Source organism: Candoia aspera, chromosome 5 (assembly GCF_035149785.1).
Source record: "Candoia aspera isolate rCanAsp1 chromosome 5, rCanAsp1.hap2, whole genome shotgun sequence".
NCBI classification, from domain to species: domain Eukaryota; kingdom Metazoa; phylum Chordata; class Lepidosauria; order Squamata; family Boidae; genus Candoia; species Candoia aspera.
This window is the reverse complement of record NC_086157.1, coordinates 76,089,052-76,103,369: the sequence shown is the minus strand read 5'-3', so window position 1 is coordinate 76,103,369 and position 14,318 is coordinate 76,089,052. Positions and strand designations below refer to the sequence as shown.

Below are 14,318 nucleotides of genomic sequence, written 5' to 3'. Positions count from 1 at the left end.
GATTGAAGGCAAGGCTTTTAGGTTTGTATTTGGCGCGCTTTTGCTCATTCTCAGCTTTCTCTGTATTTGCATACTATTCCTTTAATAAATCAGTTATCTTTAAGTTATCATCTGCTTGTGAGACTTAGTATTTGGGATTAGGCAACCATTACATAAAGCATCTGATTCTGAATTCTTGGAAATGTGAATGCTTGATACAATTTTGTAAACAGTTGGCTGAATAAAGGTATTGCTTCAATATAGTTTTTTTTTCCTTTTCAGTCAGCAAGGCTGTCTTTTCATTTCATGAGGCTGAAGAAATGTGGTGTCATATTGGCCTGCCATATTTTCATTATATGGTTTTCTTGGACCAATGCAAGAGTGTATATCTGCTTCAGCCTGTTTGAATAATGGTTTAAGGAGAGGTGGCAGTGAATACTGCATGCTATTGGTATTACTTTAATGCTGAAATCTGTATTTTAAAAAAAGGATTAGGGTTTCTTTAGATTCTTTCAGCATTTGGGGTTCCTACTGGTGCAGCATTATGGAAAGCTAAGCTAAACATATATTAGAAATGGATTTATGATGCAGCGGGATCACTTAAATTATTTTGTTTAGAAGTTGAAATTGAACAGAGTTCTGCAGCTGAAATACTTCTTTCCTTTTATGAAAAATCTTGAGCTGTAAATAAAGGCATTGCTTGCTTAGCATTCTTAGAAAATAAGAGAGCCTGCCAAAGTCAATCGGTAGCTGCTGAAGATACCTAGTCTTCAGAACAAGCAAACTGGTAATGAAAGTTATGTACATTCCCTGTATTTCCCTGGCATAATAAGTCTTCCATTGTTTGACAGTTTTTGGCAGAGGAAGAATGTATGTGAAAGGAGACCCCTTGAGCATTGGAGCAAAAGAGATCTTACACACAGTGTTCTATATTGTTGCCCCAAATGTCTATGTAATTTTAAATTCATTTCAAAAGACCAAATTTCTACCAGTTCAGGATGGAAGTACCTGGAATGAGTTGTACGTGTCTTAAACACTGAAACCAGATTAAAGCTAAGAAGTTTTGTAATCTGTATGGCTTTCTGTTTTGCTTGTTTGCTTGCTTGCTTGCTTGCTTGCTTGCTTGCTTGCTTGCTTGCTTGCTTGCTTGCTTGCTTCATTCATTCATTCATTCATTCATTCATTCATTCTTTAAATTTTATTAATACTGCAGCTCTAGATCCCTAGTGTAACTGTCCATTTATAGATCTGAAACCCTTAAAATCCTTAAAAATTAACTTAAATTACTACAGTGAAGGGCTCTAACTTTCAGGACAACCTTTTCCACTTAATTTTTTGTCCTTTTTTGTCCTTCATGTGTATTTACACAATTATACATATAAAATATATATACTTATTAAAGCTTTCCTGGTTGTTGTATTGGGGGGGGTGCACACATGCATACATCCTGACACTCTGTCTCTTAGTTTTCCAACAAACATGTTATCTATTATGTCCTCTGTTAGATTTCATGCAGTAGTACTTACTTTACTTTCCTGCATCTTAGATAATTTAAATTTTTCACAATTGTTTTTTTTTTTTTCAGTTTCCTGCCATGGTCGTATTGTGAAGGTGCCTGAAGGACCACTAATACGAGTTGAGGGAACCGAAGTGGTAATTCCATGTAATGTTAGCCAATATGATGGACCTAGTGAGCAGAACTTCGAGTGGGAGTTCTCTACAAATCTTGGTCAGGACTCTGAGTTTGTACATATATTGAGTACCTGGGACCCTTCGTTTATGTCTCAGGAATATCAAGATCGGGTTAGTAAAGAAGAGATCAAGTTAAGGCGAAATAGCAACAATGCTGTGGAATTTGTGATTGGAAATATTCGTCCTACTGATCAAGGGATGTACCGATGCACTACACCAAGTACAGATGCTGTCTTCCAGGGAAATTACAATGATGTAGTTGAAGTTAAAGGTACTTCTACAGGGTGAGGGGTATTTACAATTGGTAGTAGGTTTAGCGTAATTTTAAAAATATGCAGAATGTCTTGGGTAGAAAATATAAATGGTCTATGACATGAAGAGATTTTAAACTTATATATGGTATATGTTTTATAAGCGTACATATCATTTTGGATGATGACTGAAAACCATAAGTAGACATTTTATTCTGAATCAAGGCACGTGACCAGGTCTGAAGTCTGACTGCAGTTGTACCAGTGCATTTTCCCCTGAATTGAAGTGGGAGGCAGGAAGTGGCCCATGAAGGGATTTGGACTTAAACCAATGTTTTTGAAATATTTTCCTATTGGATTTAAACATTTTATCAATAACTTTGAGCAATTGGAATAATTGAACATACAGTTCTGTGGAAAAAGTATTTCTTTTGAATTTTGGCACTGAATGCTAACGTGGGTTTTCATGAGTCAGTTCCAGGCAAAAGTTTAGGCACCCCTGGTCAAATTATATGTTTCAAGGAATACCAAAGTCAACAGAAGCTAATGACCGCTACATGGCACAAAATTAAACAGGACATCTTTCTGCAAATTTGAATGCATGCTTAGTACTGCATATTTATCTATCTACCTACCTACCTACCTATCTACCTATCAATCAAATTTGTCACCGCCCATCTCCTCTGAATAAATAGGAAGTGTGCAATCAGATTCACAAAAGATGTCATGTTTTGCTTTGTTCTGTACAGAAGTTGTGTCAGCTTTTGTTTACTTAGGGATTCACTGAAGTATACAATTTGCCAAAGGTTGTCTAAAGATTTGAATACAACTATATGCATAAATGGAGGAGTATACAAATAACACCAAATATGATGCTTGTTTGAATTATCTCATATACAAAGTAATCCATTATGTGATGTGCCAGTGTGGAAAAGTAATTGCTTCCTTAGATTCAATAAATGGTTGTAACCAAATGCTTCCTGTGACTGGTTATCAGCCTCTCCCATCATGTAATAGATATTTTGAGTCATTCTTTCATGGCAAACCTCTTCAACCTCAATTTGTGTCATGAACTGTTCATTTCAAGTCCTCATTTATGTGAGGTTTATGTCTGGACTGTGGTTCCCCTGAAACAGTGAATTTGTCATCTATTTTCTTGTAGACTTGTTTTATATTTGGGATAGTTGCTACATAGCCATTTGTGTTTCAGCTGTCAGGCAAACGTCCTGTTATTCACCTGTAGAATTCTCAATACAAAACAGAATTTCTTTATCCTTTCAGTGATGGGGAGACACCCAGGTCCCAAGGCAGCAAAGCTTCCCCAAACCATAACACTACCACTTCAGTGTTTGACAGTTGGCATGATTTTATTCTTGTGGAATGCAGTATTGATTTCCACTAGACATAACAATATTCTCATAGCTGAAAAGTTCTATGTTTAGTTCATCTGTCCATAAAACATTTAGAAGGTGCTTTTTGGCATGCATGCTTAAGATGAACATCAGTGTTATTAGTGTCACATGTCTTCTGCTTTGCACTCTCCCATGAATCTCATTTTTACTGTATGTTTTTCTGAAGTCATGAACACTGACTTTAGCAAAGGCAACAGAGGTCTGCATATCTCCAGATGCTGTGACTTCCTGGATAATTTCATATTGTGCTTTTGGATAATTTTGATAGGCACTCTTGGGAAGTTTCACTATTGTCCCAAATGGTCTCCATTACAAGACTGTCCCTGCTATGGATCAATATAATCCCAGAGGTTTAGGAATGGTTTTTAAAGTGATAGGTATCAATGACATTTTTATAGAGGTCTTCAGAAATGTCTTTTTACCTAGACATGCTATGCATCTAGATCTGAATGGTGGTAAACTCACTATGATGAGGTGAGCCAAAATCTGTGAAATTTATATAGGATAGGGCTGGCCCAAATGTTTAGTGAAGCATTCACACAATCCTAATTATGGCTCTAATTATCTCTTGAAAGGAATTGATTGAACTAGAGAACAATTATTTTTTCACACTGGCACATACTAAGAAATCTTCAAAAGTTACAGAAGTTGAAGCAGTTCATCATGGAGGAATAGGCCACAATTCATACACAACAATGTGAGAGACAGTTCACCAGTTACAGGAAGTGTTTGAATGGAGTTATTACAGATAAAGGTCGTGCAGCTGGTTACAGAATTGTGGGAATGGAGCAATTTTCTCACTGAGGCAGCACATGTAGTATAACTTTGTTCATGAAATAAATGAAACATGTAGAGAAGTTTGGTGTTACTTGTACACTCATATTCTTTTTATCCATTAGTAGGACCCACATGAACCTAATAACATTAAATGGCCAGAACATTTAAACATTTAAAACGTATAAATATGGCAACTGTCTTTTCTCAGGAATCCAAGGCAGTGTTTGTATCTCTTTTCAAGAGTCCAGAGCAATGTATGTGCAGCATACATTTCTGTACATACATTCTGTTCATTTTATTCCTACAACAAGAACTCTGTGATTGTTCTTTGTGTGACTGGCTTAAATTCACCTACTAAACTCAGCTGATTAGTGTTGGTCTTAATATAGCATTTTTTAAAAAAAACTTTTTATCCCGCTTTTATTATTTTTATAAATAACAACCCTGTGAGGTCAGTTGGGCTGAGAGAGACTGGCTGCCCAAAGTCACCCAGCTGGCTTTCACTCCTAAGGCGGGACTAGAACTCAGTCTCCTGGATTCTAGCCTGGTGCCTTAACCACTAGACCAAACTAACCAATATGCTACACTGTCAGTGCAGTGTAGAATATCCAATGACTCTGATTAGAGTTATGTAAAACTGAGATGGGCGACTATATAAATCAAAGGAATAAATAAATGTCCACATACTTGAAATCGGTACTTGGAGATGGAAGTTGTGGCATTTGTAGTGCTCAAAAGATTGAATGGGGGAAAAGGGTGTGGTATTTAAAACATGGTCTTGTTTCTGTTTTGTGGCATTACTTACTTGTTTGGTTTCAGCATATTCATTAGTGTAATTAGTCATTGCTTTCATGACAAGCTATCTACAGCTTGACAGTTTCAGAATAATTTTTTATGGAAAACCATTTATTATAATCTGTGTGCTTTATTTTTTTTTTCTAAATAGTGATTGCAGATGGCTTAACTGTTCGTGGATCAAATCTCTACTCCTTATCAACTTGGAACTTAACAGAAGGTGATGCATTTCAATTACGTTGCTCAGCTTTTACCAATTCTTCTGAACACACCCATCTGCAAGTATCTTGGGAATTCAAGAGTGACCATGCCTGGCAAGAAATCCTTTCACTAACACACGAGGGCAAGTTCCGGACTGGCTCAGAGTACAGTGACCGCTATATCAGTGGGGATGTGCGCTTAGATGCTATGGCTGATGACGTTTATAGCCTGTCTGTGTCCCAAGCTCTTCCAACAGATGAAGGTGCCTACAGATGTCGTGTGACTGAGTGGGTTAAAGGTGCAGATGGTTCATGGCAAAAGATCCAAGAGAAGACTGCAGATGTAGTAAATTTGGTAGTGAAGCCAACATGTGAGTATCCAATATTCATTTTGCTATAGTAATACAATAGATATGGTGTAGAATGTATAGCCACAGGATGAAAAATTGGCACTGATTAAAAAGTCATGATGACTGCTCCCTGTGTAGCTCAGGATGGTATAATGTACTAACAGTGCTCACTGTCTTATTGGTGTTCCATGTGCCATGAAATCTCAGCCCAAACTGAACATTAAATATGAAGGCCACACAATAGGAAAAAAACCATAACATATTGGAATGTACTTTGATTCATTTTATTTTATGATCATGTTTTTATTGTAAGTCTTATTTGCTGCTAAAGTAGGTTTTTTACTTATCCTATAGAAGAGTATATAAGGAAAAGTATATAGAAAGACTTTCCAAGGATATAAGGAAGAATTTGTAATTGCTATTAAACAGTGGAACAGCATGGGTGCTCCATCACTGGAGGTTTTCGAATAAAGGTTGGACAACTTTTTGCTTGGGATGTGTTGAGGATTCCTGCCTTGGGTGGGGGCTGGACTAGAAGACCTCCAAGATCCCTTCCAACCCTATGATTCTGTAATTCAGTGAATTGGTGTGGCACAAATTCAAACTGTCCTTAGTTTTAATTTAATTCTATTTTCCTCCAAAAAATAATTTACCTAAAAGTTCAGTTGAAATTAACTTTTTCATATTTTAAGAGCTGCAGAAGAATAATCACTATTATGAAAATTACTAGACTTTGGGACTCCATACTAAAAGAGTTCAGGCTAGCTGCTTTTATGTTGTTCTTCACTGGTAGGCAAAAGTATTTGTATCTAGGCAGACATTCTATGATTAACTGGATTGGCTGCTGTGTTGGACTTTTAAATATTTTGTGTGAAGTCTACTTTGGTGATATTTTGTGGTATCTTAATTACATTTTTCTGTTTTTAACTTTTTTATTTTGTACTGTATTTCATCTTAATAAAGAATTTAAGCATTGTTCTTGGTCAGGAGGTTAGTGTATATATTCAGTAATAAAGGCCCAATACAGCCTTCCATGATTCAAATAGCAACTCATGGAACAATAGACAGCTATCATTTTGAGAGGTGAAGAATAAGCAAATTGGTTTCTTGGCAAGTCAGATTATGACATATTCAGAAATATGCACAGAAAATGATTGTAATCTTTTAAACATCACAGAACATTTATGATTTCAAGTACAGGTTTGGTTTAATGATGATAAGTTTGCAAAATTTACATTGTCCTCCTTTGAGCTTATTCAGTAGCATGCAGACATTTAGGCATCCTGATGAAATTAAATATTTCATGAATCACTAAATGAACAGAAGCTGATACAGCCTATACATGGTACAAAGTTAAACACACTATTTTTATGCAACTTGGAATGCATGCCAGCTAAGATTTTTTTCTATTCTTGCCTTTGGCATTATTTCTCATTCTTTTAGCTCAGAAATATTCTTCAGTCTCTTTGCACGAACACTATGTTTGAACCTCTCAAATTTTCAGTAAAATTCACATCTGGGGACTATCTTTTATTCCCTGTAAGTACTTTTGTGGTTGATTTGGAGATATATTTCAGATTGTTGTTTTGTTGAAATAGCCAACCTCTTTTTGGTTTCAATTTTTTCACTGATTGAGGAATCTCAGGTTCTAAAATATGTTGGTATTTAGTTGAATTGGTTGCATTATTTCTATCTACACAATATTTCATGTGTCATAGATTGTCATAAAACCACAAAGCCACCCTTGTGGTTAATGGTTTGCAAGGTGGCTCTTTTCTTCAGTGTTTCATCCATTTTTTTCCACAAGCATTTGTTGTGGTTGTGGCAAATAGATCAATTTTTGTTCCATCAGGCTGTTTCAGGCCCATTCAAAATTGTCGTTTGTATATCTAGACAAGTTACTTTTGTTATGAAGCAAGAGGAAAGGTTTCTTTCTGCTATTTCTTCCTTATGGATTATTGTTGTACTCCAGTGTCATCCAACCCTTTTGGCAAGTTATTTGCAGTCATCTTTGGGTTCTGCTGATATGTCCAGTTTTGGACAAATTCTAAAAGAGATTTTTCTTGGTCTTCAAGCTTTTAAAAAGCATAGTAGCATTGGATTGCACTATGGATATATACCAAACATCATAGGAGAGTTGTGAGATACTTTGAGAAAGTCACTAAATTTACAGAATGTAATTTAATGAAGCAGCATCTGTTGAAGAGACATTTGAAGGGCAGCTAACATTTAAAATGTCTTTTAGGTAGACTACTTTTGTGTTCCAGTTGAAAAATATTTCTGTCTGGAATACCAAAATATAAGTGAAAGGTTGCTGGCATTAACTGCAAAAAAAAATTGAAATTGTACTATAAATTTACATACACTTGTCATTCAAGTAGGAACCAGTTGAACTTGATAGGTTAGTGTTTTAACTGTGTTACTCAGCAATACACCCTGTCTGCCTATGAATACTAATGTGTATGCCACTAATTATATGTGCTTGTACAAGCTGACAGGAATACAATTGCTGGACTAGAAGTTGAGTAACACTTGGAAGTTAACATAACCCTTGGTCTTGTCTCTTCCATCCCCTACTCCAATTCTGCAGCTTTAGATGTGTTCATCACCAGAAGCAATATATCTGTGATGGAACGAGATTCCTTTGAACTTACCTGCAACTTTACAACAGATAGAAGTGGTATTTTCCAAACAGAACTCACATGGTACTTCAGTGAATATCCACATGACACCATGGCAGAGGCTCAGGTTTTGCTGAGTGCTGACCGTGATTTGGTAATTAGTGATTCCACCTTCATCAGCCCTAGCCATGTAGATCAAAGTAATTACCACCTATTGGTGCGTGATGTAGGCACTGAAAACTCCGGCTACTACTACTGTCAAGCAGCTCTTTGGGTGCCACAACACAATGGCAGATGGCACAAAATAGCAGAGAAGACATCAGTACCAGTCACCGTGGAAGTGGTGACATTGGGTGAGTAATTGGATATGAAGGAAAACAAGCTTTTGAGTTAAGCTTAGCTACTGGTAACAATGTGGGTACTTCTATCCAGTTTTCTTGGCAACAGCTTGGAAGTACTTTTCATTCTTCCTGGATTTTGTCTTTTTGTTTCCTATCCGGCCTATAGGCATGGAATTCAACTGGATGCCCTCTGAATATTGGACTGTAATGTCTATGGACAATGATGACAGACTTATTATTTGATTTTAATGGGAATTAAACATCTGGAGGCATTGGCTGTCCAACCATTAAGTTATAAGAATTGATTAATTTCTTTTTCTGTCTTCATTTCATAGTCCAAAAAAGGAGATAGGCCATTCAGTGGTGACAATTTTTTTTCGTAAGGTTGAGATTGGAAGAAAGTTGTACATATCAAAACATGGATGTTCTGAGAAACATTTGAAGATAAACGCCTGTGCTTTGCTTGCATCTGATTGGTTATATCTATTTTAATTTCGTATTAATTTCTTTTATGAGCGTTATGATGATGAGTTATTATTTTTTTTTGCATTTTTATTGTTCTACAATTTGGGTTTGTGAACTGGCTAGAGATGTCCAATTGTGGTGGAAGATCTGAAAATAAATAACTGTAATTATGTTTTAAACTACTGAACTTTTCTAGCAGTTCATAATCAGCAGTGGTCACTTAAGTATTGCTATGATATAGAAAGCAGCTCATAAATACATCTAAATTACATTCTTAGATTAAATTATATCTCTACCTTTTATAACTGATTAACTCTTACTGTTACTTATGAAATGCTGTTTGTCTTTGAGTCAACAGCATTAGAAACCGCTCTACAAACAAAGTAACCACAGGTTAGACCATGTTTTGCAGGTAGTTGATTCTAATAGCGTGGTGTGTGATCAATTTATCCAGGGTTTGTATGCTATGTCTTCTTTCTAGGAATAGCTTTGCATATAATACTGCACCAGTCTGATGCACTGATTCAGCTGTTGGACTAGGAGTAGAAAGACACAGATTCAAGTCCACTCTCAGCTATAGAAGCTCACTGGCAGCTTTTGACTAATAACCTTCTTTTAGTTCAACCTACCTCAGAGAATGTCGTGGGAAAAATTGGTTGATGAAATGTTATATATATGGAGTACTGTATTATATATGTTATCTTTAGCCCCTGGAAGGAAGAAAGGCAAGATGTAAATCTAACAAATGCCAAAACAAACTAGCCACAGTAACGTATTATGTGCAAATCCTTCTATTATCTAATAGGTTTAAGACTAGTGAAACAAAAAGGAGTTAAGCAACTTCTAACATTTTAAAACTTGGGTTTTAGTTGTGTCTTTCAGTCAGATGTATTCTTTTTCTTTGATATATGTTGTTTTCTTTTTAATGTTTTAAGTGTAAGCCTCCCAGAATAACTCTGTAGTCAGATGATCTTGAAACTGAAATTGTAAGTAAGATTTGAAAGGGAGACCCAGAAAGGAAAATGACCTGATTTCCCCCTTTTTTTTAATGTACATGGAGGTAAGAGAATAGCTCATGCCTCTTTTCTCATATAGAAGGCATACTTCACCACTAAATACAATAGTACTTAAAGGTTGTCCCATGAAGGTTGTAAATTCTTAAACTCTTAAACAGAGGGAGATTACTGTCTTACTGACAGTTGGAGAAGTAGGGAGTTCTAGTCTTCAGGCAGGAAATCTGCATTTCAGCAGTGCACAGAAAAGAAGGAAAACTTTCTCTGGAGGTCTGCTGGTTTCTGTGTTGGCACAGTGGAAAGAATTTTTCATGCTCTCTCTGCTGGCTAACCCACTTGGCTGCATACAAAGGGATTTAAAGAGGAACAACTATTTTCCAGTATAATTCTCTTTCCGATAATATCTGGTAGTCTCCCTACTCTCAAGCTGACTTAAACAGGAGAACTTCTATTCTGCTTTTGAAATATTGTCTACAGCCAGTGGGAACTTCTGCTTCTTTATATCACAATTATTACTTAGGTTTAGGTGAAGGTAGAGGATAAAAGTATTTTTTTAATGACCTTGTATTGCCTCAGGGTGAGTAAAGAGGGAGAGGAATTCTCATCATCTGAGATACATAAATTGTATCCAAATTTCATCAGTAGCCTCCTGCTCTTCCTTGATTGAAGTTTGAGAGCTTGGCAGGGTATTAAGTCACTGAGCTGTCAGCAAGGCTGTTCTTTGACAGTTGACAGAGTGCAGGAATGAGGCTTATCCAGCAAGCTTTTATTCCTTCCTTCTAAATCCTCAGTCAGCGAGTCAGTGTCAAGAGCATAGCTGGAGCATTGCTCTCAAAGTCGAAACTTTGCCTAGCAATCCACCTCTATAGACCTTCCAAATATTGATGCGGTTGGCTAAAACTTCACTTCCCTACAACTTTATTCTCATTCTTATCTGAGCAGAAAGCAGTTACTCATGTTTCCATGTTGGAAACTATCTGGTTCAGTAAACTCCAACATTGTCTGCAACAACTCTAGTGATTTATACTAGAGCCTCATACATACAATATTTATCTACTTTAATATCTGAATATAGTTGCTAAGAGTAGGAGGGAATCAAAATTCCTTTAAACATATGATCGTGATATTATCAGACATACCTCAACTTTAAAAGCTGTTAGATTCATTTAGTGCATCTTCACATTATTTCAGAGCTAATTAGCATCATGAGTAAGTCAAGGTGTCTTACTGCTACTGTCTAACATTTACTTTTTTGGCTGGTATATTCTTCTGTTAATATGGCATTGAAAGTCAACAGCAAAATTAAAACTGCAAAAAAATCTGGTGCACTCTGGGCATAATAATCCAAAATGTTGATTTCTTACCTTGCATGTATCACACAGTGCAGAGGCAAACAGGTTTCTCAATTTGAAATGCGAAGTTCAGAATGTTTTGAATTTATGGAAGTCTTTGCACATATTAAGTCAATATCTTTATTAAGTCAACTGCGGGTTTACAAAATAGAGTTCAAGCTTTAAAGTTCTTGAACTTCATCACCAACTCCTTAGTTAATGGGAAATTAAAAATGTATACTGTTTTGAAATAGATAGTTGGCTTAATAAAGGAATTGCCTCCAAACAGATTTTTATTTTTCTTCTCTTAACCAACATGAAAGGATGCTTTATTTGTTTGTGTGTAATTATTTTACAAAATAACCAGTTTAATACAATTGTACTATAGAAGCTGCCTTTTGTTTGTCCCTTGCAAATAATGTCATGAAGAATTTGACATCACTAGCTGATGGCACAATCCACAAGCCTAGCACCAAAATGGTGACCTAGCCTCTGTTATGTGATTCACCTTCTTTAATACTTCAGCTGATCTTAACTGGCAGGAAAAAAAATGCTAATGTGTTCCAGGTAGTTTTGGTTATCTAAAAAGTATCATGTTGAATACACAACTTACAACCTATGCTGTGACTGATGAAATACTAAAGAAGCTTAAAAATCATTCTGTATGTGAAAATATGATCTATATTCTGGATTGGTTCTATTTCATACTTTTAATTGTTACTTTGGCTTTCTGTTTTTCCAAAACCTACACAGAACCGAATTACTATGTGTTTTTGAACGCTTCTAAAACACCCCTGTTTTCAGAGGATCCCACAGAGCTTGAATGTAGGATCATGGAGGTACAGAATACCGAGACAAATGTTCGTTTCACTGTGTCCTGGTACTATAGGAGGCCCACACGCAGTGATGAAGTGGTAGAATATGAACTTCTGGCCACTATGGATGCAGACTGGACACTAGTACTTGGGGAGAGAAGCAAACAACGTGCTCAAAATGGAGAAATTATTTTATCTAAGCCAAGGGTAGACACCTTCCGCTTACGAATCCAATGGACTTCTGAAACAGATAGAGGAGATTATTATTGTGTAATTTCTTCATGGGACAGACAGCGCAACAACAGCTGGATAAAGATCAAGGATGTGGCTTCCATGCCTGTAAGCATTTTATGGTCTACACAAGGTAGGATTTCTACAACTTGGTGATGATTCAATGGCTTTATAAGTATTCCCAAATGAAAAAAATTAATAAAGATTTTTGAGAGTTGCATATGCATATTCCATAGCCAGCTGAAGAAGGTAGAATAGCCAAATTTAGAAATGACTACCAGTATGCCATTCAATGTAAGGATCGCCTTGTCGTGAATAACTCGCAGACGCTGAGTTACGAAAACAGTTTCTGGGTTTATTCAGAACAGGTACAGTTCAGGTAAAAAGCCGAGAGTAGTGCGGCATTGTAACAGGTTCAAATATATTACCTTGTCCCCGCCAGTGTTCCTCCCCCCCCACCGTTGCTCCGCCCTCCTTCCCAGAACTCCTTAATTGGTCATGTCCGGGCCGTTGGGTCTGTGACTGCGCATGTCTTGACCTCGCCCTACCTGTCTCTGCCCTGCTCGTTGTCGGGACAATGGTGTTGATGGTTGAGTGCCGGCTCAGTCCCTCCAAGGTATTTCCAGGCTATCGCTTTCTATTGTCCTACTAACTACTACTCCTTTTCCCTATAACTAAGACTTCTTTTTGTCATGTGGGCGCTGCCATGTTTTGCCCCATGGCAGTGCACTCGTGACATTCAATAAATAGCTAACAGTAAGGCTAAAGTAAGTTTATTAGGCTCATAGAGGAGATATATCTATTACAAGCCTTGTTTCTTTAACCATCTTACAGCAGTGATCAAGAAGCAGTCTGAAGTATATCTAAGAAGAATGTGTAGTCTGGAGGACACAGTGTCCTTGAAGTAATTCTTCTGTCCTTGGTGTTACAAGAAATTGGAGAAGACAATAAAAGTGTATGCTATGTTCTTTTTAGAGATCAAAAGGCATGGCTTATTCAGCAGAAAGGATGCATAGGATGAAGTCGTCTAGCTTTTAAAACACTAACAAAATAGCACATATTAAACTCTTGTTGATAACAATTCACAAAATTTATAACGTATTCAATTGTAATTCTTTAAAGTGTCACAAGACTCAGTTGTTTTTGCTTCAAAAGACTAACACAGCTACTTGTCCTTCAACTTTTAAAACATTAAATTTGTTAATTTAAAGTGTGAAAAATCTGAAAGTGAAGACTCAAGAGCTAAAGCAAATTTAATTTTGTTACAGAAACTTGAAAAGACTTGAGAAATAAAATTCCTTTGCCTAGCACCAAAATTATGACCTAGCCTCTGTTATGTGATTCACCTGCTTTAACACTTTAGCTGATCAGATAATATGTTAACTGGCAGGAGAAAAAGTGCTAATGTATTCCAGGTAGCCTTGGTTGTCTAAAAAGTATCATGTTGAATACACAACTTAGAAGCCATATTTTTTTCTTTCAGAATATTAAAAAATCTGATAAAATATCTGAAAAAAATATGTTTTTGTTCAATAGTCTCTTGATTCCATTATGTAATCCTCTATGTGAATAGCTCAAACACAAAGGATAAGACTTTGGACAGTTGATGCTAAATTAAGCAATAGAATAATCCAATATAAGGCAACTTACTGTACATATACATTTTAATGCATTTGGATAGTCTACAACTGAAAAGATGATGAGATTTCTCTATTCATGATAGATACTTTCACATGAACTGGTTTGAAAGTACTCTAGAGCTCTCTGATCCCACAGGGTCAGCAGTGTTTGTTTCTATATCTCTATATCTATAATTTTTATTAAGCATTTTGATTATAATAGTAAAATCTAATGCAAACTAAATTTAAATAATGAGAAAAATAAAAAGTACAAGGAAAAAAGAAAAGTAAGAAAGAAAAAAGTAAGAATAAAAGAGAAAAGATATATGTAAAGAAGTAACTTAGGAGTAAAAGAAGAAAATAAAAAAATAAAAAATAAAAGTAAGAATATAATAGAGAAAATATATAAAGAAGTGACTTTCAACC

General features: G+C 36.1%; 1 protein-coding gene across 5 annotated transcripts in view; it reads left to right on the top strand.

The window, feature by feature from the left end:
- PTGFRN (prostaglandin F2 receptor inhibitor) overlaps positions 1-14,318 on the top strand; it is a 104,885-nt gene that overhangs the window by 38,403 nt on the left and 52,164 nt on the right. For 4 of the 5 annotated variants that reach the window (XM_063305514.1, XM_063305513.1, XM_063305512.1 and 1 more), the window contains exons 2-5: positions 1,565-1,942; positions 5,058-5,477; positions 8,047-8,430; positions 11,981-12,406. In XM_063305514.1, coding sequence (XP_063161584.1) covers positions 1,565-1,942; positions 5,058-5,477; positions 8,047-8,430; positions 11,981-12,406 — 1,608 coding nt within the window. The remainder of the gene's footprint in view (positions 1-1,564; positions 1,943-5,057; positions 5,478-8,046; positions 8,431-11,980; positions 12,407-14,318) is intronic. The other variant, XM_063305515.1, reaches the window with a different exon arrangement.